Source organism: Heptranchias perlo, chromosome 26 (genome assembly GCF_035084215.1).
Source record: "Heptranchias perlo isolate sHepPer1 chromosome 26, sHepPer1.hap1, whole genome shotgun sequence".
NCBI lineage: Eukaryota > Metazoa > Chordata > Chondrichthyes > Hexanchiformes > Hexanchidae > Heptranchias > Heptranchias perlo.
In genome coordinates, this window is record NC_090350.1 from 26628622 (window position 1) to 26654086 (window position 25465).

At 41.1% G+C, this 25465-nt stretch overlaps 1 protein-coding gene across 1 annotated transcript in view; it reads right to left on the reverse strand.

Moving 5' to 3' along the window:
- Nucleotides 1–416: 416 nt before the first annotated feature.
- col8a2 (collagen, type VIII, alpha 2) overlaps nt 417–25465 on the reverse strand; it is a 179758-nt gene continuing 154709 nt past the window's right edge. The window contains exon 3 of the mRNA XM_068006596.1: nt 417–4283. Within this exon, the coding sequence (XP_067862697.1) occupies nt 2353–4283 (1931 nt within the window). The 3' untranslated portion in view covers nt 417–2352. The remainder of the gene's footprint in view (nt 4284–25465) is intronic.

Below are 25465 nucleotides of genomic sequence, written 5' to 3' on the forward strand. Positions count from 1 at the left end.
ATTGAATGAGCTAACACCTCCAGTACTCAGGGAATTTCATTAACATTTTAAGCATTTGTCTTCGAATGTCACAAGAGTAATTTATATCCTTACATACACAAAACAGCAATTTGATGGGGCTATCAGGTGCAGTATGGAAGAACATTACAACAAATGAAGGCTGCAGATGATTTCTGATAAGACTTAAGGCATGGTGGAAAAACAAAATAATATGGTGTAAAATTACAAAACTGGTTACATTTTAGTTTTTCAGGTACTGCCTTTTTCAGCTGGTAGGAAAGAAAAACTAGTAGCAACTTTGTAGAAGGCTAGATTATGTTAATGTGAGTTTTGTGTGTGTTTGATCTTTCGACTGCATGCACTGTTGTGCTTTAAATTTAGGTTTGTTGAATAACAGCGTATGAACACTTAATGCATTCATATGCTATTTGAACGCTATTTTATTAAAAACATTCACCCCTTAAAATAAACGGATTAATGCTTCTTAAAATACTGGACAAAATAATTTCATAAGGAGGCATTAAGCCTTTGTCTTTGAACAGTCCAATTTCGAGGCTATAGTAGTTCAGAGAGAAGGATACTACTTACATACGAACATACAAACATAAGAATTAAGAGCAGGAGTAGGCCATTCGGCCCCTTGAGCCTGCTCTGCCATTTGATAAGATCATGGCTGATCTGATTGTGACGTCAACCCTACTTTCCCGTCTACCTACTATAACCTTTGACTCCCTTGTTAATCAGGAATCTATCTAACTCTGCCTTAAAAATATTCAATGACCCTGCCTCCACCGCTCTCTGGGGAAGGGAGTTCCAACAACCCTCTGAGAGAAAAAAATTCTCCTCATCTCCGTTTTAAATGGGAGACGCCTTATTTTTCTTTACTTTTTAAAGTACAAAAGAAAGGCAGATGTAAGGCATTTGAAAATTAACCAATGCAAGTAATTCAGTTGTAATAATTTTAAACTAGCTAAGATTTTGTTGTAGAGAATTTACCAAGATGTATGGCATTTTGAATGACAAAAACAATTTGGCTATATGAGATCAGAAAATGCTTTACATTTAAAAAGTCTCCTTAAAACACATGTAGCAATGAAAAAAAACACTGATTGAAAGTTTAAAATGACAGCTACTACATTCATACCTCCCTGCAAAACCCAGTCTCTACTGTTATATACATGCCACAGCTCTGGAATACAGACACTGCACTATAATCCAATCCAAAATGAGGCAAAAACATAGTACAGCCCCTACAGGAAACATGGTCCCTCTCTAGAAGTTGTTTAACTTTTTGAAACTCAGCAATGTATAGCCCCTTTAAGGAGCATTTTACACTTGTCATGTTTGCTTTAGGTGCCATCAGATCACAATTCTTTCATCTTAACTCTGGAATTCTTCTGGCAATAGTAATCAACGAAGCTTTGAGCAATGAGCTTGAAAAAGACTAAACATTTCACAGTCTTTGATAGTGGAAAAATAGTGGCATGTGTAAGTGCCAGCCCTCTAGCTGTCAGCAAACTGAATTAAATTAGCAAGTAACTGGGCAACATGTGTCCTAGCGACTTCTGCACTGTGTTGATTTAGATTCAGTACAGTTCAATGTTCCTTACCCTTTAACTGCAACCAAGTTGAAGTTCAGTAACATCTCAGGTCACTAAGATAATGCAAAATATATATAACCTAAACAGTACGAAAGAAACATTTACTTTGCACTACATTGTCTAACCTTAGACCTTCTTCAAGTCAACATAACATTACTACATGTTAATTTGAAATTTGAAATTCAAGCAAGTTGCAGTGGTGACTATACCATTCTTCAATGTTTTAATTCTCACTCAGTATACAGTGTACACAGTTGTCTGAATTCACAATGGAACACCATTGACCATGTATTGCACTTAAAAAGATATGATTATAATAACTAGAATACAACTGTGTAATATGATAGCTTTTTTTCTGTCAATGGTATAAATGTGGAAAAACAAGAAATGCATTCTTAGGTAGAACATTACTCAAAAGTAGGCACAGGGAGTACAAGTGTCACATACATCATGTCGACTTTCATTGCAAAGAAAGTAAGTTTTGCCTCTAACTGCTGATATAAAAGCAAGAGTTCCACATTAATTCCATTGCAAATAAGCTGAAGATTTGTGCAGTCATTAGGGGAAATGTCTGACGTGTGGTTGTTATACTATGCTGGTTATCATCCAGAGGCTTTTAAGGCTTTTTTTAATACTGGAAAACTGTAGCAACATATAATAACACTTGTGCTTTTTCCAGTGAAACTCTGTTCCTCTTGATACAGTTTATTACTACACGATATATATATCCACTAATTCAAGTTGATCAACGTTATGTTGGGCAAAGTAGGAATCCTGAGAAAGAGGAATGAATGTATTCAGTGGAATATAACCCATTAGCTTGGTCTGAAGGCATCTGGACCCACACATGGTCATGTTCTTTAAGTTCCAGTACAGCACTTCCCGATGCTTGATCGAGGTATCCTTTCTTATATTCATCATATGTGTATGTTGCGGGCACATTATTCTTGTACAGTGCCACCCAGATATTGGTTCCCTTGACATGCACATGATAAGCAAAGTAGTAGACACCTGGTACTTGACATGTGAATAGTCCAGTTGCTGGATTGTAACCATTTTGTCCATTATACAAAATCCTATCAAACTTAATGGGTGCCCCTGATGGTGGAAATGGTTTTGTCAGAATTGCAGTGAAAGCAGGAGCTACCCGTGCAGAAATTTCTCCTCTTTCATATTGTGGTTTTCCAGGTTTTCCATCTCCTGGTATTTTTGCACCATCCACAGCTCCATCTACAGGAAGGCCAGCAACACTTGTTGGTTCCCCATTAATGACGATCCCCGGTGGGCCTGGTGGACCTGGTGGCCCAGGTGGGCCTGGAGTTCCCATCATGCCTGGTATGCCAGGGTTTCCAGTTGGACCCGTTGGTCCTGTAATTCCTGGTTGACCTAATTTTCCTTCTCCTGGAAACCCTGGTGGCCCTGGTTCCCCTTTGGGACCTGGTAAACCTATTGGTCCTGTGGGCCCTGTAGGCCCCTGAAGACCTGGTATTCCTGAAGAACCTCTAGGTCCTGGTTGTCCTCCTTGTCCTGGTTCTCCTTTGGGTCCTACAGGACCAGCTAATCCTGGTGCTCCAGGAAGCCCTATATGTCCAGCTTCTCCTTTTGGACCAATTTGACCTGGTGGTCCTGGAGGTCCATGTAAACCTCTCTCTCCAGGTACACCATGTTTTCCAGGTAATCCATTATGTCCTTGGTTACCTGGCATTCCTTTTAGCCCTGGTGGCCCAATAAGCCCAATTTCACCTTTAGGTCCTGGTAAACCATGTTTTCCCATTAATCCCTTAGATCCCAAAGGGCCTGGAGGCCCGGGTTCACCCTTAGAACCAAATTCACCACGTAAGCCACTTACTCCTGGTTCACCCTTGAGTCCTGGGGCACCTGGGACCCCAGGAGGTCCTCGCTCACCTTTAAATCCATTCATTCCTGGCTTTGCATAGCCTGGAGCTCCAGGCATACCACGGACACCAGGTGGTCCACGCTCTCCTTTATGACCTATAGATCCTGGAATACCTGACAACCCATCTTGACCTGGTTTTCCTATACCATCCAATCCTGGCTTCCCTGATGGCCCCTGAGGACCAGGTGGTCCTGGGGGGCCAAGTTCACCTCCTGGCCCTGCTTCACCTTTTTCACCAGGAACACCAGGTAAACCATTCATTCCTGGCTTTCCTCCCCCAGGTGGACCAGAGGGTCCAGGTTTACCTGGCATCCCTCCCTTACCTCTTATACCTGGAAATCCTGGTTTTCCATATCCATTCTCACCTTTGGGACCACGATCCCCAGGAGCTCCACGTTGTCCTTTTAACCCAGGCTCTCCTCTAAGCCCTGGGGCTCCAGCAATTCCTGAGGGTCCTGGCTTACCAACGGCAGAAAAACCCGAAGGCCCGGGTAACCCTGGAGCCCCTGCAAGGCCTCTGGGTCCTGCATCTCCTCTGAGTCCTCCATCGCCCTTACGTCCAGGAAGGCCTTTGATACCTGGTTTACCGGGTAATCCTGGCATTCCTGGTTTTCCAAAGCTTGAAAATCCTGGTGCCCCAGGTGGGCCAATCCGTCCTTGAAGCCCTGGTTTTCCATTTCCTGGTTTGCCTGGCATTCCTGGTGGCCCAGGAGGTCCTCTTGGCCCAGGTTTTCCTGCAGCACCTTTTTCACCCTTGAGTTCTGAAGGAAGAATCACTGGAATTTCTGTTATAATAAAAAAAAGCAAAAAGACATGTCAACTACCAAAAATTAAATAAACAATTAAATATTACCTTATGACTTTTGTTTAGTCAGAGATATTATAAATTATGCCTATATCATTTATTAAAATGTTTAATATTCATTTTTTTAAAATAGGCATTCAAAACAAACACATATAGTTTCATTGTCCACAAGACTTTGGAGTTTTGTAACCTTTAATTTTTAAGAGTTGCAGTTAGCAACAGGGCTATTAGAAATATCTGGAACAAATATGAGTGTAACTTGGGACTTGAATTAATTCTACTGATGTACTAAACTCGTGGCTACAAAACATTTCATTAACTTTCCACTTGAGAGGTGTAAATATCATTGTGAGTGTGAGCGAACGCAAGAACTTGTCTATGACCTGTAAAAAGATTTTGAAAGAAAAGAAAAAGGAAACAGAATAACCAAAAGAAAGAATTATGGGTTGCACTGACTAAATCTAATCTGTAGCTAGAAATTCTTCAATATGTTACATTTATCCCACAGAACAAGTCATGATGGATATATAGCTTTAGCCATGGGATGAATGTAATGCATAGAAGAATTTCAAGCCACTGGTTTGGAGTTTAAATCTTCAGCCTCCTATTGTCTTAGTTAACAATGCCAAATGTGGCTAGATCACCTTCCAATCTCTTTTTTATTTGTTCCCAGAATGTGAAAGATGTTGGCCAGGCCATATATGTTGCCCATGCCTAGTTGCCCTGATGAGGTGGTGATGGTTCTTCTCCTGCAGTCCTTGTGGTGACGGTGCTCCCACGATGATGTTAGTTGGGAATTCCAGGATGTTGACCCAGCAATGATGAATAAATGGCAGTATTTGGCCAAGTCATGACGGTGGGTGACTTTGAGGGGAACCTGGAGGTAATGGTGTTCCCATGACATTACTGCTCTTGTCCTTCTTGGACCTGGGAGATGCTGCCAAAGTAAATTTGGCACCTTGCTGCAATGTATCATGTAGATGGTGCATATTGTCGGCACAGTTTGCCGGTAGTGGAAGGGTTAGGATGACAAGTCCAGTGGTGGGGCACTAATCAAGCAGATTGCTCTATCGTGGATGGTGAGGAAGAAATTTGCGGACCTCCAAAAGATTGCCAAGGTAAGTGTGCTCACATTTTACTTAATTTTACAGTGTTGTCTTACAATGCATCTTAATAGCACTTCACAGCATGCTTGGTGGAGCATCACAGAGGGAGAATGTGCAACACTCTGTAACTGTTTACCAAGTGCACAGACATGCCTGTTTTTAGCGCTGCATTGTATCAATATGTCTGCCCTGTGGCCCATGAAATGTGGCAAGAGACAAACACCAAGCATGCAGCCAACATACGGCAGTTGCATGCTGAATGTTCACAGACTCACAAAAGGTGGTTGATGGCTGGGGTCTGTTTCTGCAAGTAGTTGAGGCAGGTTTTCTTATTCTCCACCTGTCCCTTTGCAGGCCAAGTTTCGGTAAGATTCTAATCGTAGCCTGTACTGCATGCCTCCTTTGACCCCACTCTATTTCCTCCAAAACTTCCAATTAGGGAGGTATGGCTAAAACTTACGTCTTATTAGGCAGAGCTCAATTACAATTCCCCCAGCTGACACACACAGATGGAGTTCAGCTTTAAGAAGGTCTGAATAGCAGCAGTACTGAAATCCAAGGACAATGAAACCACTGGGTCAACACACAACTGCTCAATACCATTACAAAGCATGCTCGAAGGAATAGAAATCACATGGCTGAATGGGCCAGCCTTCCAATGTTCACTTTATATGGGTGCTGAGCACCAGCATAGGTCAAGGACCTCATTAACATTTTGTTTTGAGCCTTTAATGAGTCTAATGCATTTGCGTGCCTGGTATATAGCGCCTCAGTACCATGGGTGCTTCCTCACCTCATTATCCTGCTCTATGCTCAAGGGACACGCTGCACGCCTCACCCATTAACACCTGATTATACATGGTAGCCCAGCCCTTTTTATGCAAATTACCTAGTCCTCTGGGTTTGTGGCAGGGTCATCACTGGGACAGACAGGTGTGTGGAAGTCCCACTCTGCTACCTTTCTGGCAATGCAGCTGCTCAACCAGAATTTCTATGCTTCCCTTTTTAATCTTTGGAAATTTTTAAGTGGTTTGGCTGGCGGCCTACATTCTTTAAAGTTCAATAATTTGATTACGCACTGCCAAACAATGCAAAACCACCTCTTTTCAAACAGTAAAAGCAAAGCAAAATACTGTGGTTGATGGAATTCTGAAATCAAAACAGAAATTGCTGGAAACACTCAGCAGGTCAGGCAGCATCTGTAGAAAGAGAAACAGAATTAACGTTTTAGGCCAAAGACCTTTCATCAGAACTGGAAGATGTTAGAGATTAACAGCTTTTGAGTAAGTACAGTGCCAGGGAAGAGTGTATTGGGGCGGGGGTGGAAAGAGCAATGGGATAGGTCTGCGATATGGTCGAGGGCAGGAGTGATTAAATCACAAAAGGGATGATGACGCAAGGCAAAAGGGGGTAATAGTGGGAAAAGTAAAGAAACAAATGATGGGCCCAGAGGAGGTGTAAATGGTTACAGCAGAATAGCAGAGGGGGAGAGAAGCATGGGAAATCTAGCAAACAGGAGAAGGCTCCTGTGGCTCGGGAATGTGGCGGAGAAAGTTGGTAGACCCCAGGGATGCGGACCACCCCCAAGCAGCAGCCCTCACCTCCTCCACTCCCAGTGGCTCTGGTGCAGCCATCCTCCATTACCAGCACCAAGAAAATTGGAATGGCGGTTAAGATCTAAAGTTGTTAAACTCAGTGTACTGCCTAATAGAAAGATGAGGTGCTGTTCCTTGAGCTTGATTGAGCTTCATTGGAACAGTGTAAGAGACCAAGGACAGAGAGGTCAGAGTGGGAGTGGGATGGAGAATTAAAGTGGTAAGTGACCGGGAGCTCAGGGTCATGTTTGCAGACTGAAAAAAGTATTATTAATGATGTCAAATTGTCAATTTCTGTGACATTAACAGGATTGTTCTGGGCATTTGGCATTAGTTCAGTACCAAAGGTCATGCATTCTAATGCCAAATATTGAGCAGGGTAGGCATTATTGACAAACATGGTAAGCCCTGGAGGGCCACAAACAATTTAAAGGCCCAGAGTCATTAAGAATTTCAGAACACTGTTGCTGCTGAGAAGATGACCAACTGTGTAATATCAAAGAACGCGACAGAAAGACTCAGTCCACTGCAATTTTAATAATAATTATGATAAAAGATCCAGAAATCATCAACAGCATGGCAATAGACAGCCCATGAATGAATGAAAAAGAAGAATGACTGGAAGGAGGTGATAACCAAAATGATTACTGTCCCCAGCTCTTGCAGGATTTGAAAGTTGGTAAGAGAAGGCTACCTAAAGGTTCTCCATATCAGGTCCATGGTCCGTGTGCATGCCTCAAAAAGTGTTTCTTCTCAACCTGTTGCAAATTTACTGCTATCCGATACAAAACCCTCAGACAACTTTACAACTCTTTCATGGGGCTTACCGTACACTGCAGCAGGACACGCATTCAAGCTGCAACTTACAACAGGAATTTTTGTCATAATGACCTATTAAAAGGGCTTCATACAAAAAAAACCTTCTAACACCACCTAGTTGCATGATGCATGTTCATTGAATCATACACAAATGCTAGGATGCAGGATGGGCCCTTGGGTGTCACTGTGTATGCCCCACTTCCACTATTTCAACACTATTTTTCTGTTTGCAGGGTAAAGTGCCTTATAACAAAGGGTGCAAATTGACACAGGAGAGGGCCCTGAAAGTTTAGGCCACTGACAGCCTTTGAGGAGGTTGCACTCGATATAATTGACCTAGAGAGCATAAAGGGACAGAATTTCCAAAATGTTTGGTTTTGGGGCTATTAGTAAACAATTCTCCAAGCAGCAATTGGACTGTTATCTGCACCTTATTCACTCCGCTAATAGAAAGAATTATTATAATTACCAGCCTAAGAGAAAGAACCAGTGACTTATTCAAAGGAACAGGCTGAGTGTAAAGGGTCCCCTTTGATCTGGAGTGTTGAATACCTGCATGGATGCTACTAGTGCAGCTTTTCTGCAGATCAGTGTCTGTTGTATCCCAGACGATGCTTGAGCTCCATGGGGAAGGCAGGAACATCCACCTTGCTCACACAAATGTCATATCTGGAACATCTTGTGGTTTATTTCACTGTGCAAGAAATATGCTCTGAGGAAGAGATGTGAACAGACTAAATCTTTAATGTTTTATAAGTATTTGTACCATCATTGTATTGCAATATTATTTTGCTTCTGTGTAATCCTAATTATTATAAATAAATTTGACTTGTAGCTTTCACTTGAACAAAACAATCTTGACAGTGTGATTTTTTTGTTTCACCCACCCAAAAGAACAGGAGTTCATGTTGGGAAACTTGTACAACCCACGGGGTCAAATATCTTGGCAAAAAGGTTAATTGTTATTCTGTGACGCGTTGCTCCTATTTACAGCCTGTAAATTTCAGACCATAGGGATATTGGTCTGCTTATACAGCGGCTCAGAAAACCCACCTGTTGTTCAGAAAATAGATGAAATGCTCGTTGATTCAAGGGTGAGAGCTGAGAATTCAAAGCATCTCAATACAAAACCCAATTTGAATAGTTTAGGTGAGCTGATTGAAATTGATTACAAAAGGTTCTTTTCATGGCTTAAAATTTATGCAATAACAATTTTAAATAAAGCTAGATCACAGTGGGGTCCGAATGCAGCAGCTGTGATCCCAATGTCTACCACACTGTGGCAGAGCTCAATTGCACAAAGCCGTACAGACTTTGCTATTACACTGAAGCTCTCAATGGAATAAGAAAAGTTCTATAAAACCATTTTTATTGCATTCAAATGTTTTACAAATAAGAATAAAGAAAAAAGTCTTGCATTTATGTAGCGCCTTTCACAACCTCAGGATATCCCAAAGTGCTTTACAGCCAATGAAGTACTTTTAAAGTGTAGTCACTGTTGTAATGTAGGAAACGTGGCAGCCAACTTCGCACAGCCAGGTCCCACAAACAGCAATGAAATAATGACCAGATAATCTGCTTTTTTAATGTCGTTGGTTGAGGGATAAATCTTGGCGAGGACACTGGGGAGAACTCCCCTGCTCTTCTTCAAAACAGTGCCACGGGATTTTTTACATCCACCTGAGAGGGCAGACGGGGCCTCAGTTTAACATCTCATCTGAAAGATGACAACTCCCACAGTGCAGCGCTCCCTCAGTACTGCGTTGGAGTATCAGCCTGGATTATATGCTCAAATTCCTGGAGTGGGACTTGAACCCACAACCTTCTGTCTCACAGTAGAGTGTGCTACCACTGAGCCACAGCTGACACACAATGGTCTGGAAATATAATGCAAATATTTTGTTGCATTTCATCTATGTAGGTATTTCAACTATTATATATGTCACAGTTACTGATACAAACCTGCCAGTGGATATGTGACTTTTAATACCGAGTGTCACAAAAAAGAAATAATCTACTATAAAGTGTAAATAGAAATGCTATTTTTTTATTTTCAAATTGTTAATTTAACAACTAATTGCTCAAAATAGCTACATTTGACACAACTGAATTCAAATCACATTCTCTCAAAATTCCCAAGATCCATATTCAGACCTTTGTCTACTTGATTATCCCTGAAAGAGCACTTCAGATATACAAACAAAAGATGATAGTGTTAAGGTCAATTCATTCAGAGGAAATGGTTTGCTGTGGTAAAAAAAATCACATCAACGTTTCCCCATCACCAAATAAAAATCCAATCTGTTCTGTGGAACAGATGAGGTCATATCCATCCATCAGAACAGAATCACTGAACTCAAGGTGCCTTCTGCAGCTTCCTCTACATGTGATTTCTGATAATATTTTCATTAAATTATTTCAATATGGCTTCATTTGTAAAGGAGAATTCTTTTAGTTCCTTTATAATCAGTTCGATGTGGATGAATTCTTAATGCTGGTAAATATGTGGACGATGTTGGAATGACAAGCACTGCGGTTGGGCTGGTTGGTACTGCTGCTCACTGTAGTGCAGCAACCTTGCTTCCAGGAACTATATAGACAGGACTGTATATTAAAGGGGAATCAGCTGCAGTACGCAACAAAATGAAATGATTCTTTGTTTATTGAACAAGGCTCAGTGTGAATAGACGAAGAACTTGATCTCACAGTGGACAGAATTAGTTTCTCGTAGTTGCTTAACTACATGTGGCATGCTGGAGAATGTTCAGTATTTCAAATGATCAATTTAGCCTTTGTTAACTTTCTAAGTACATGTAAGTCTCACTATAGTGTAATTTTTCCAGTTGATTAAATTCAACCACCAGGCACAAAATGGGCGTACCAATCGGGAACAGCCTTACAATCTACCAAACTTACACCAGTATAGCACTTAGCCATCTAATTCCCATAAAAACTAACTGTCCAAAGCTACTAGAATTGCTGTTTATGAAAATGCATTAATAAAACTGGAAAGGAAGATTTGTCACAGCATCTTGAGGCTATCTAGACCTCTTTTATTGCTTGTTTTTGTTTCTTTCTTGTTTCCACTTACTTGGTCGGGGACTTCATGCCAACTGTTCTGGCACTGCCTTTTCTTTGGTATATCCATGATATTGGGCCAATGGGTTTCCCATTGGGAATCTCCCTTTATGTTTTGTGTAGGAAGAAGAGGGAATTCAATGGAGGGATGCCAGCAGGCATGGCTGTACCAGAGGCAGTCTGTGCCTACCTGACCAGTATGTTCCCACCTGCATTTACAGGAAGAAGCATGCCTATCTGGCTAGGATTGTGCGGAAATGGATTCTGCCAGTGGCAGTTATGTTTAACTGTATCCTCAAATCGTCTTCCTCTGCTCCCTTAAAGGCATACTGCAATGCTGACCTATGCCGAGGAAGCCCTATAGTAGCACTTTCTGCATAGGACAGCATTGCAGCCAGCATGCCATTAAAGAGAGGGACACCTCCTCACTACCACCTTATTCTACATCACTTCCACTTCCCCAGCAGTCAAACTAAGTGGTAGTGTGGGCATTAATAACTCATTGTCTGATCTAATGCCCAACCAGGACCTAATCAGAAAAATCTATCTCTACCTGTCCAAAATTATGTATTTTATGCATATAATTAAGGAGAAATTATGTTATCCACAGTTAAGAGCACAATTTTACAAGAGTGAGCCTCTTAACCTTTTTCTTCACTTTTAGTGACAATTTTAAATTGTTACCCACTCCCCAACCACAGGAAATAGTCTTTCCCTAATTACCCTGTCAAAACTCTTCATAATATTAATTCATAGGACGATCATTGATTCATCATGTGTTGCAAGAGTACAATACAACTGAAAGATTCCCATGTGATCAGAGCAAAGGTCAAGAGATTTATAGTGCCATTACAATCCAAAACACACTCTAAGCCATCTGTTTAAGATAATACATACAACATACACCTTGTAGAACTGACACTGGAATGTGCATCATATGGCAGCTATATGTCATTTGTACAACAGACATACACACTTATACAAGAGATATACGGCAATTCTATAGCTACTATTCCTATTTAAAATGCTAGACAAATGACTACCAGCTTGAGCAACACCAACACAACTTGACCTGCCCTCAAGTACTGGATTCTGTGTTAAAGTAGCACTCAACATTACCCAGTTTGCAGCATGTATGAATAGAAGTTGATATGTAGACATATAAAAACCATAGTGCATCAGTTATTAGTAGACTATTAGCTTTTACATTGTATGTACTGTACAATCCGTTTTTGTTGCTTTCTGAATCTATAGAGGGAATTTTAACTAGCAGTGGGATCTGGGCGGGCCTCGTCTGCATGCCCTTGGTCAGCAGCCCCCTACCCACCCCTTCCCCACAACCCGAAACAGGCGCGTGGATGTAGAAATTTGAGTGGCAAAAGGTCGCCGGCCAACACTAAAGGAAGGTAAATTGTGGCGAGGGGGTTTCGGGAGGGTCTCATGGGAGGGAAGGTGGGGGCACAGGCAGGGGAGGCCTAAACTTTCTTTGTAGGGCCCAGAGGAGCACTTCTGCTCGATGGACCAGCTGGTCTTTTCCTGCCTGTCAATTTTGTATTTTCGTATGTGTCACCTCAAATTTCAATATCAAGCTCCCTATGCTCAAATCCAAATTTTTCTAATTATATTATAGTTATCGGCCGTGATCATGGGGTAGGCTGGAGATCGGGGTTGGAGGGTGAGGGGTGGGGGGTAGGCCACTGATCGTGGCACGAGCAAGAGAGAGGCCGCAATCGGCAGAAGGGAAGCCAAAGGTTTGCTCCTCCTGGCCCACAAGCAGTGCCATAAAAAGCACTTAACTTCTGGAGCCGGCAGCTCCCGCCTCCAATTCACTGCCAGGTTTCTGAGCCCTGGCTCACAAATACACTGTGGGAGCCTGAGTTAAATATAATAATGAAGTGTTCCGCCTCTCCAAGACGGGACACTCGCATGGCTCGAAACCTGCCACCGTAAAAACAGCAACGGGCGCGTACGCGGCACGCTGGGGACACGTTCCCCACTTTTTAGGGTTTAACCCTCACCTCACCCCGACCTCCTCCCGGCCATTGTTGTGGTTGGGGGGGGGGGGTGGTTACTATTGAGCCCTAAGAGTTTGCCCAAAGCTGACGTTAGACTAACTGGTCTATTGTTACCTGGTTTAATTCTTTCCCATCTTGAACAGAAATTATACATTGCATGTACCCGCCAATCCTCCAGCACAGTTTGCATATCTAAGGAGGCTGAACAACTTAGGGAGTATGCCATCAAGCCCCACGCAAATAGTTCTAAGCATAATTTTTTTAAGTATGCAATCAACACATGTTAGGGCAGAAATAACTATTGGCAATGTTACAGTACAAGTGGTTAATATACTTATATCTAATACCTCCCTCTGCTATTTTAATAATGATGTGGAGATGCCGGTGATGGACTGGGGTTGACAATTGTAAACAATTTTACAACACCAAGTTATAGTCCAGCAATTTTATTTTAAATTCACAAGCTTTCGGAGGCTTCCTCCTTCGTCAGGTGAACGATGTGAAAATGAAATCCTCGAGATGAAATCGCATTTATAATTCACAGAACAATGCTTGGTGAGTACAGACAGTTTTTTCAACTGCCTGTTGCCAAGGCACGCTACACGTTACCCCACCAGCGAACAAATGTTATCTGTTTTTAATATAACGGGTCAGTTGCTGTCTTTTCTATGTTTCTACCTCTCTATCTCTGTTTTTTTTTGTTTGTTGTTTTTTTTTGGTGATTTGTATATTCTGTGAGACCTGGCAGGTAACACCTGTCTGTCTGCACACTGATTGCCTTGGCAACGGGCAGTTGAAAAAACTGTCTGTACTCACCAAGCATTGTTCTGTGAATTATAAATGCGATTTCATCTCGAGGATTTCATTTTCACATCGTTCACCTGACGAAGGAGGTAGCCTCCGAAAGCTTGTGAATTTAAAATAAAATTGCTGGACTATAACTTGGTGTTGTAAAATTGTTTACTATTTTAATAAGGTATTTATTTTAAATGCGTTAACACCTGTTAAAATAAGAGAGGGATTTGATACAAACACGTGCTTGTATGATAACATCAACAAATTGCATTTATGTAGCACCTCTAATGTAAAACAAATGTCCCAAAGCATAAGGAAAATGGATGTCAAGGCAGGAAAGGAAATGTTCAGAGGGGTGATCAAAGACTTGGTCAAAGGAATGGGTTTTTGGAAGGTTCTCTTAGGAGGAGGTAGAGGTAATAAAGTAGAGTGTTTTAGTGAGGGAATTCCAGAGAGTAGCATCCATTGAGCTGAAGGTTCTGGTGCCAATACTGCACTGAGGGCGGGTAGTTAGAGAATGCACAAAAGACGAGGGTCATACACCAAGTAGCATGAACAGGTTGAAATATCATTCGAAGACATGTGACACCCCCACATTCGGATACCATCTTGAGGCTGATTTGGAATTAGCCTGCATAATGGGTGCATGGCAACGGAGCCCAGTATTTCCGAGTTTGCAGCTGAATTTGCAAACAGAGTGTGTTAAGTCCTGTTGGCATTTAGACATGTTGCATGTATTTGGTGCATTTTTAATTCGTATTTGTGGGTTTGTTTTGGAAGGTGGGAGAGTGTGGGCCAATAGACGGCATCATCGGAGCCCGATCTGCATATTTAAAGAAGGACTCCACTGGTTTCCGGCTGGTCGGCTGTTCAGAAGAACAAGTTAAGATCGGAACTCAAGGGAAGGCAGCGGGACCTCGGTGGGTAAGTCCCAGCAGCCATATAATTGCCTGACCACCTGGTTTCCACCAGGTTAAAATCAGCCCTATAGTCTCTGATTGTTTCTCAATTGACCAGGAATCTCATGGATTTTACAACAAAATCATTTTTAAAATGCTGGTTTGGTGCTGGCAGGTGGACAGTGCTAGTTATATCATAGAGTTATGCTTACTTTGCTATTCAATCTCCTGCAATAGAAAACTGTCTCAGACCATTGTGAAGGAATTCACAGGCTCTATTTTCACAGGCACTAGATGGCAGTTTATTCCACACAACCCAGTGTGAGAATTGCTCCCTGAATGCGTTTTGAGCACTTGTTGATTTTTTTTGCTATAAACTGGTTACAACACCTTTAATTCTGTAGACAGGAATGGGGGTAAAAAAAAAGTCTTGCCCAATTACATATTTCACTGTTTATAGTCATTATCTTCTGAAGCTATTCAAACAAAGTTGGTCCTGGAAGAACGTTAACAATTCCATGAGAATATAGCAAGTATAATTAAGAAAGATAAATATTTATAATTCATAGAATTATCATTCTTAGCCTGACACATTCTTAGCAAACACACACACACATTAACAATTTAATATGAATTCCTGATAAGCAAACAACCAGAATGAAACAGAAAACCCATTATGCAAGAAAGGACTGAAAATAAACTTTATTACTTTGTTTTATTTTCACTAGAGGATGTTTAGAAGTTTTTATATATTTACCTAACTCTGCATTACAGTGTAAGATTTAGCATTACAAAGTAACAGAAAATTGGATTGGAGATGTAAATGATTAAGAATTGGCAAACGTTAAAAGTTGCTAAATACATTCGTTACATATAGGACATATTTAGCCAACAGTGAAATGTTTGAGGGTTTGGCTTCATACATAGGAAGGAATATAAACGCGAGGTGTTGCCAACATGTCTGATCTTTTTGAAGAAAATTGGAAAGCTCTGTGTCAGTGAGGAGATGTCACTGAGATTTTAGAGGGCTGTTCGCATTTTCTTTTAAAAGACTATAGTGAAATCTTGTTCAGAATCTTTGCAAATAAATTGCAGCTTGAATGCAGCTAAACAGCTAAACAATATGTATCCAACTTTGACTCGTAAAAGAAGCAAGGTGAACAATAGATTATGCACTGTCAAAAGCCTTTTGTTTCTTTTCATTTATTCAACTTTGCATTATGTGCAATTCAACTGGGTCCAGCACTGTCCTAAAGTTAAAGAGGAAATATTGCTGTTTAATGAATACAGGGCTTTGTAAAGCAGGAAACCCATATAGGGAATCTACTGTCCGTTCAGTAGATTCAGGGTCTCTGCACCTTCTCTGGTCTGTGTCCCACTCGCAGTTCCTTGTAGAATGTAAAATCACACTACTTAGGTTTGACACCACATGAAGTGCAATTCCAGTATCAAACTGGGTTTACATACGTTTCTAGACCTGCTGGACAGTTTTGAAACCTACTTGCAGTTAATTTAAACACGGACGCTGTGGCCTACAGTTCTTAACTTCTAAATATGCAAAAAATTCTCTCCTAGGCCAAAGAATTGGATTGCCAGCCAGTAAGTGTATAGGGTACTTCCCAGCTGGAACCCATAATGTAGCTATTGGTTCGAGATCAGTTGCTTTCCTAAGGTTGAAGTTGAGACACATTGCCTATTCTGGGAATGCTTGCTGCTGAGACTGGGGTACCTGAACTGGAAGCATATTACATTCCTTAACATAATGGGCCAGAATATGCTGTCAAAATAACGGTGAGGCGAATGGCTCTCGCCTTTATTTATGCCTAAATGCTACAGCAACTTCAGGTGAGGGGCAGATGTGTGGTTAAATGCGAATATCCAAAAGTTGCCATCCTAGATGATTCGCGAAAACGGCATCTCGCTGTCTGCCTGACCATTGAAATGCATCGATAGGCATGAAGTTGCTGTACTTGCGTGGTAGATGCGAACTAAAATCCCCACAGAAAGATAACTATTGCCCATTTCAGTCTAAGCACCTTTTTAACGAGATGATAATAGTTAATTACTGCCAATCAACCTCTCTGGCACTGAAAATTATTACAAGTGTCGTGTCTCATTCCTTCAGATTTTAATTGTTGTTGGAGATTTTAAAAATGTAAAATTTTTAAATTTAAATTTTTTTTAACTTTTCCTTTCTCTTTTTTTTCTCTCTCTCTTAATCCAATCTTTCTGTCCCAATCGTTATTTCTTTTTCTGTACCTGATTTGACATTGAATTCACCCACTCTCATTTATACTTTCTTCGCAGTCTTTCAATCTGATTGGTTAAGGAGATACACAGTTGCTTGCCCTGTTCACTCAGGTCCCAGATGCCCTGTTTCCCTCGCTGTGACATTATCAACTCACACTTTCAGCAACTTGCCAAGCAAAAAATTTAAAAACCTAACGGCAGACACCATTAGATGCCCTGCCACAGCAAATTATACTTCTGGCAGTTTTGAGCACAAAAATCCTTCTCCTTCCCCCAATTATTTTTTAAAAATGCATTCATTCAAGTTTGTAATGTATACACATGGCATCACTATCAAACCCTCTAAGGCAGAGAAATACTCCCGATATCGATGAAGTCTCCTTCTCTCCACTTCCCTCTCATCCTTTAAGACCCTCCTCTTTGAGCAAGTTTTTAGCCACCCCTCCTAGAATCTCCCTCTTTGGCTCAGTGTTGTTTATTTTCCTAAGTCTCCGTGAAGTGCCTTGGGGGCATTTTCCTACATTAAAGGTGATATATAAATGCAAGCAGTTGTTGTATTTGACTCACAACTAGATGAACAATCTCAATTTGCAGTAAATAAATTTCAAAGTGTTTTGATCCCTGCTAATACTATACTTTTTCTTTAGACACTGTACTTGGCTTATTTTTGGTTGAAGGAAATGACCCATTTTTGGCATACGATTGTCATTCTTAATAAACTATTCACAACGAGAATCAGATAAGAATCCAAGAAAAATAACTTTTACTGCATTTCCCGCAGTGCTTGTTTGCATAGTAAGAACAACATCTTGTGTGAAGCTTTTAAAAGTGCTATCAACAGAGCAAACAATTAAAGAACAATAACAATGTTAGACTTTTGTTGTATCTCTGTGTCTGCTTAGAATGTCAATCTAAATTGGCACTGCTTATACATCAGCAAGTGGAAAACAAGAGCAGAAGTGAATTTAGGTGGGCTTCAGTGAATTGCATATCCATTAGTTCCACTTTACATTTTACTCATACCAGAGATAAACATTCCAAATATAATTTAGTAAGATATGCAGTATTGGAATAGAAATATCAGGCCTGCAAATGAGAGTCTCTTGTGTGTGTTGTAAACAGGCCCCCAATCTGTAGGGATTAAAAACACCAGCCGCCTTGAGAGACAGAGAAAAAAAATCAAAGATGTAATTTATTTGAAAACACATGAACATAAATAGTTTAGAAATGAGAAAAGGCCCATGACGGTTCCAATCTGTTCATCAAATGTTGTAGCCAGTGACTTTAAAGATAGTTTAGGAACCTAAAATAAAACGAGACAAATCCATTTGACCTATTCCTTCTAATAGACAGCATACAATTTGTTGTCATAGAGTCTGCCCAATTTAATCTCCTGAGAGAGGTGAATTAAATTGCATACAGGGAAAACTTCCAAGAAGATAAAGTTCTGTGAAATGTCTCCCTGGATAGTAATCCAACATTACAATCTATGTTATTCAACGTTGACCACTTGCATTCCATAGATGACTCCCCCATGTTCCAGCAGCACAGCAACCATAAAGAAGTTGATTATCTGTCCACATTTGTCCTTGGAACCTTTAACCCTGTTCTGAATCAGGTATTCATCCAGTTCCTTTTTAAAGGTCCTAATCAACGCAGCATTAACCACTTTTAATAGGAGTCCATTCCACATATCTACTATTCTGTGGAAAACAGACATTTCTTCTAATCTCTAGATTTGATTTAGAATACTATGCAAAATGCTTTGAAAGTTATTTTGTTTGGACTATCTCCCGGTGACGAAGATAATCTCGGTGGAAACCAGTCAGCTGAGAACTGGGCTGGGCGCTCCTGACTAATTGCTACCATGTCGACAGAAAGCATGCCAGCCACTGTGAAATCAGAAAGATGCCAGCTTTGATTTGGAGACTATTCACGGGTATGTACATTTATCCTAGTTATTCTATAAATACCGTGATGGCTAGGATCAATGTTAATCTTACATACTGGTCATGTCATTCATGTGGAAACACCTTGTCTGATTGATATAAGCACAGCTTGGTAAAATGTCAACACTCATGCAAGCCAGGAACATACCTCAGTCTGTAACTTATTAAACCTTGATTTAGTACAGTGGGGACTGTTCTAGATTTCCCAAAATAAAATAACAATCCTAACTTTCTCTGCAGTTCTGCTACCTTTATGGTATTTTTATGCCCAAAACATTAAGTCCAGCTTTAGAGCTTCACCTTATAATGGCCAGAAGCATTTCAGTTACGCTATTCGTATTCATAACCCTGCGATCATGACCGAGTTCAAGCACTCTGTCCAACAGACAATCCATCTAGCCAATTTGTGATGAGCTATTTATGCTCGTCAGTGCAGTACTGAGGGAGTGCTGCACTGTCTGAGGTGTCGCCTTATTAATGAGACTTTTTTAAAAATTCGTTCATGGACGTCGCTGGCGAGGCTGGCATTTATTGCCCATTCCTAATTGCCCTTGAGAAGGTGGTGGTGAGCCGCTTTCTTGAACCGCTACAATCCGTGTGGTGAAGATTCTCCCACAGTGCTGATAGGAAGGGAGTCCCAGGATTTTGACCCAGCGACGATGAAGGAACGGTGATATATTTCCAAGTCGGAATGGTGTGTGACTTGGAGGGGAACGTGCAGGTGGTGTTGTTCCCATGTACCTGCTGCTCTTTTCCTTCTAGGTGGTAGAAGTCATGGGTTTGGGAGGTGCTGTCGAAGAAGCCTTGGCGAGTTGCTGCAGTGCATCCTGTGGATGGTACACACTGCAGCCACTGTGTGCCAGTGGTGAAGGCAGTGAATGTTTAGGGTGGTGGATGGGGTGCCAATCAAGGGGGCTGCTTTGTCCTGGATGGTGTCGAGCTTCTTGAGTGTTGTTGGAGCTGCACACATCCAGGCAAGTGGAGAATATTCCATCACACTCCTGACTTGTGCCTTGTAGATGGTGGAAAGGCTTTGGGGAGTCAGGAGGTGAGTCACTTGCCGCAGAATACCCAGCCTCTGACCTGCTCTCGTAGCCACAGTACTTATATGGCTGGTCCAGTTAAGTTTCTGGTCAATGGTGACCCCCAGGATGTTGATGGTGGGGGATTCGGTGATGGTAATGCCGTTGAATGTCAAGGGGAGGTGGTTAGACTCTCTCTTGTTGGAGATGGTCATTGCCTGGCACTTATCTGGCGCGAATGTTACTTGCCACTTATCAGCCCAAGCCTGGATGTTGTCCAGATCTTGCTGCATGCGGGTACAGACTGCGTCATTATCTGAGGGGTTGCGAATGGAACTGAACACTGTGCAATCATCGTGAACATCCCCATTTCTGACCTTATGATGGAGGGAAGGTCATAGAATCATAGAAAATAGGAGCAAGAGTAGGCCATTCAGAGTGGTCCTGGTGGAACCCAAACTGAGCATCGGTGAGCAGGTTATTGGTGAGTAAGTGCCGCTTGATAGCACTGTCGACCACACCTTCCATCACTTTGCTGATGATTGAGAGTAGACTGATGGGGCGGTAATTGGCCGGATTGGATTTGTCCTGCTTTTTGTGGACAGGACATGCCTGGGCAATTTTCCACATTGTCAGGTAGATGCCAATGTTGTAGCTGTACTGGAACAGCTTGGCTGGAGGCGCAGCTAGTTCTGGAGCACAAGTCTTCAGCACTACAGCCGGGATGTTGTCGGGGCCCATAGCCTTTGCTATATCCAGTGCATTCAGTCGTTTCTTGATATCACGTGGAGTGAATCGAATTGGCTGAAGACTGGCTTCTGTGATGGTGGGGATATCAGGAGGAGGCCGAGATGGATCATCCACTCGGCACTTCTGGCTGAAGATGGTTGAATGATGAATGAGATGTTAAAGACAGGCCCCCTCTTCCCTCTCAGATATAAAAGATCCCACAACGTTATTCGAAGAAGAGTGGGTGAGTTCTCCCAGTGTCCTGGCCAACATTTATTCCTCAACCAACACCTAAAACAGATGACCTGGTCATTTATTTCATTGCTGTTTGTGGGACCTTGCTGTGTGCAAATTGGCTGCTGCATTTCCTACATTACAACAGTGACCACACTTCAAAAGTACTTCATTGGCTGCAAAGTGTTTTGGAACATCCTGAGGTCATGAAAGGCACTATATAAATGCAAGTCTTCCTTTTTTCCTTTCATTCTATTTGCTTTGTTGATTGCTGCTCTTCAGTGGCCAGCCATGTTGAATGCCAAGTCTACTTAGATGCCTAGATCTCTTTCAACTCCATCCTCACCCATTTCAACACCATTTTTTCTTCATATTTGCAGTACTTTACACTTATAAGTCACCATATTACATTCCATCTGCCAATGTTCTGCCCACTTGTCCCAGTACAGGTTTGGCAAGGTGGTCATTCAATTATACCTGCAGTTAATCACAGTTAGACTGATTTTTTATTATAATGTACAATAGAGAAGGCTCATTTATTTCCAGTATTCAATATTTTATGTGCCTCACTGGACCAAAAAATTTTGGTTTGTTCACTTTGATTTACAATCAGTGTCACTGTCCTTCTCAGAAATTTTACTGTCTGTATTGGTCTGACCCTGGCAATATTGATAAGAATCATTGACTTGATAACTGGAAGCAGTTTAAAAGTTGTAAAACTTCTTGGTTCAGAGAATTCTTGCTATTCAAAACAATCGAGGACTTGCATCAACATGACTCAAGATATAAAAATGCACCATTTGGAGCCAGGCGCCATTCAATCGTGACAAAAAGAACTTTAAAAGAGTGGACAGATTCTAATAAAATAAAAATTAAACTGTGATGTGGCTCCTGTTTAAAACTGAGCACAGCAGCAGAAGTGACAAGGTAGAGTGTAGATACTACTCATTCACAAAGGCTATCAGCCAGTTATTGCTTATCTTTAAAATATAAACAGCCAATGCTGGAAATACACAAGTCAGTCAGTCCAGTCAGAGATAACATTTTGGATCTGACCCTTCACTGTTTGACTAAATATCAATCTTTACTTTCAGATATTTCTGAGTTTTTAGTTCAGGCTTCCAGCATTCACTGCTTTATTTTGGATTATTGCTTAACTTTTGAGTTATTTAAATCATATAATTTATAGGAGAGGTTGCACATTCTGAGGATGTAAAATACGAAACATATTAAAAAACATCCCTCACATATTGTATTTTAAAGACCTAGGCTGGCAGTGAAGCCTGCAATTTTTTTTAAGTCATGAAAGCTGAATAAATTGCATTCATCTGTGCGGGTTGTTACTTATCCATTCTAGAACCCTGGGTAGATCTTATTTTTATAGACCCTCCTGTACTCCAGAAAATTAAGGTTAAGTCCAGCTTGGCCCATTATCCAAGCTCCACTGCGTAGGAAAAACAGATCTGGTGAAGCAGTACGTGACATTCAAATTTCTACTTTTGTTCTTCAACACAAACAAAAATAAAAAAAAGGATTGGACTCTCCCAATGGTGTAACGAGTTTCTCCAGTCAAGAGCTGAGATATACAGACAAAAAAGGCCCAATCTTCCTTCCCTGCAGCAGTATAGTAGAGAGTGTACTAGGGTATGCTGAGTATACCCACTTTTATTTTTGGAAGTTAAGGTATGAATGAGAATTAAACATACACAGAGGGGATGAATTTCCAAGGGGGTTCTCCCACTCGCTCATCATAACTTTGGCAGAAGATTGGCAAAAATGCCCTGTATGCCGGTTTTCAGTAGTTTCTGCAGCTTTTCCACCAAAGCTATGATGGACAAGTGGGAGAACCCCAGCGGAAATTCACCCGCACTTTGTTATGATTAACCCTTATCAAAATATCTTGCCCGTACATATGTAAGGGTAGATTTTATGAACTTGCACACCAGTAGCATGTATGGGATTTGGGTTTGGCAGTCAGCAGGTCTCCTCAATTTTCCATCTAACTTAATGGTTAGGATATCCTGCAGGACCTGGTGACGTCGGCAACTGAATTTCCGATATGCCCTCCCAACACGTGAAGCTCCGCATTGGGAGTGTAAATTTATAAAATCACACTAGGGTAATTTTGCAAAGCTCTATTCCTGGCACACAGGCTCACTAGCACTGAGCATGCATTGTAAAGGAGGGGGCTACAGTGCTGTATTTCCATCTCTGCTACTGTGGCTCTGCGCCAAGTGCGGAACCGTGCAAAATTCCCCCAACTATGTTTAATCCTTATATATACCTGATCCTTGCTTCATTAATGATTTAGATGAGGGCATTAATGGAACAATTCTTAAATTTGTTGTTGACATGACAAATTGCACAGGAATTAGTAATTCAAACCAAACGAATAGGTTAGGCCGATTTAGGCAAGTAAAAGGAAAGGAGTTATTTGTAGTAGATGCCCTTTACTGTGGAAAAATGCTGTGTCATACTTTTGGATTAAGGAAACTCCAGACATGTTTGTCCCATGCAAGGGTTTCTGTTAAGGGTAATGGATCAGGAAACAGATTTGGGGGTTAATAACTGATCACTCATTAAAGGTCCACAAACTGTGTGAGGTGGCTATAGGGAAAATGAATGGTATTTCTGGCTATATTGCAAGGACCATCGAGTACAAAACAAAATTTAGTATGTCTGCACTTGCAGTATTGTGTGCATGCATAGTGAGAGATGTTGAGGCTCTCAAAAAGGTGCAGAAGAGGGCTACCAGCATGATATCTAATCTCAGAGCTCTAGGTTATGAGGATAGGCTCCAAGGATTAGGGCTATTTAGAGAAATGCAGGTGATGAAGGGATTGGACTCAGTCTGGTTGGATAAGTTATTGAGTTGGATAGGGATGGTAGAACTAGAGGATGTGCATATAAAATCCATAGGCAAAAAGTTAGACTAGATGGCAAGAAGTAACTCCTTCATTGAGAGTCATTGTCCTATAGAACAGACTTCTGAACCACACTGGTACAGTCCTTTAAAAAGAGAACATAAGTTCCCAGAGAAGAGGACATTCCTAGCTAAAGAGGATAAGTTGGTAGTTAGCTGGGACCACAAGGAGCTACTTAGGGCTACTGGTACCTGAGGGAGTTGGAAAGGAATTTCTCACAGTTTTTCCTGAATTGGCTGCAGGCCTTTTCTCTTTTTTTTTCCTCCCCCAGGGGATTTCCTGGTTCGGGGTGGGTCAGTGATGGACGATGTTGCACCATTGTCTGAGTGGGTCGAGCTTGATGGGACTTTTCTCGTCCAAAGAAATACATTCGAGCAGATTTTCAACTTGCCACCCAGGCATAAAACTTGGGTTGGGGATTGACCATCTGTTGCAGAAACTATCTGATTTTCTTTCCATTGTGGAAATGAAAGTTGGGTGCTTTCTATATCAGGTTTCAGGCTTTTCTTCTTAAAGGAATCGGATCAGAAATTCAAACCCATCCTAGCTCCTAACACAAATCTTTGATCAATTTTAACAAAAATCAAACGAAATCTTATCACACAAGCATGCCAGATGTGGAAGTGGGGGTAACATGATGGGGGACATTCAAAAGAAACAGTTCCCTTTTTCCATCCAATTGATTTGATTAATTGTTTTATTTTTTGTAGCGTATAAACGATAGATGATTGTTATTGTGCTTCTTACAGGCTCCTGGCTAACTTATTTGACTTCCCTTTCAACTGGACAGGAAATCATAAACATCTGCCTTATTGTGTGGAATCTCGTGTCTTGCCAAAAATGTGACATGGCTGCCTTAATCTGGAGATTGCAGCTGTAGGGACTGCAGGTGCCTTTGGTAAATTTAAGCGGACATCGCAACAAACTGTTCCAAGGCTCAATGAAATCAAAATGTTTAGTCATTGAGCGATTTCCTTTCTTTGCATCAGCAAGAACACAGAAACTAAACGAATACCAGACAGTTAATGCTACAGTGAATTGATGCATGTTATATCTTTCTGAACAACCTTTTATTCTTGATTAAATTATTAATACAGGTGATTCCTGTGAAAGGAATTATCTACCACAAAGTCTTATTCCGAAATATTCACTTAAACATTGAAAGTTCTCTAAAAAGCTTTCTGAAATTATTTTACCTAATCATAGAACAGATAATCTACAAAATTTGCCAATGCTAATCTGTGTTCACAGATGAAAAATTGTTCCAAGGTTCTACCTAACCATGGATTATGGGTAATGAAAGTTCAAACATCTTATCCCTTTTGCTTCTCCGGGCACTTCTTGAAATTCCACAACAATTGTGAAGAAAAAAATGATCAGAAAGAGAGAACTTGCATTTACATAGTATTTTATCATGTCTCTCAGAAACTAACAAAGCACTTCTTGTACAATGAACTGCTCTGAATTGCTGTTACACTTATTATGTAGGCAAACAACTATTAATCTCAACTATTCTTCACATCTTGAGGAATAAGTTATAAGACCAAAAAAATGAGGAACCTCACATAAAAAGAACAATGCTCTACATCACCCAGTTCCCCCAGAGAGAAGATCCCCAATCCTCCTGTCCCTATTCGATTTTAATCCAGATCCCCGAGGTGAAAGGATAATGTTCTATCAGATTATGTCTCACTGAGATAATCGTGTTGCAGCCAGTTCAGAGCAGTTCTCAATACGTAGTACTGAT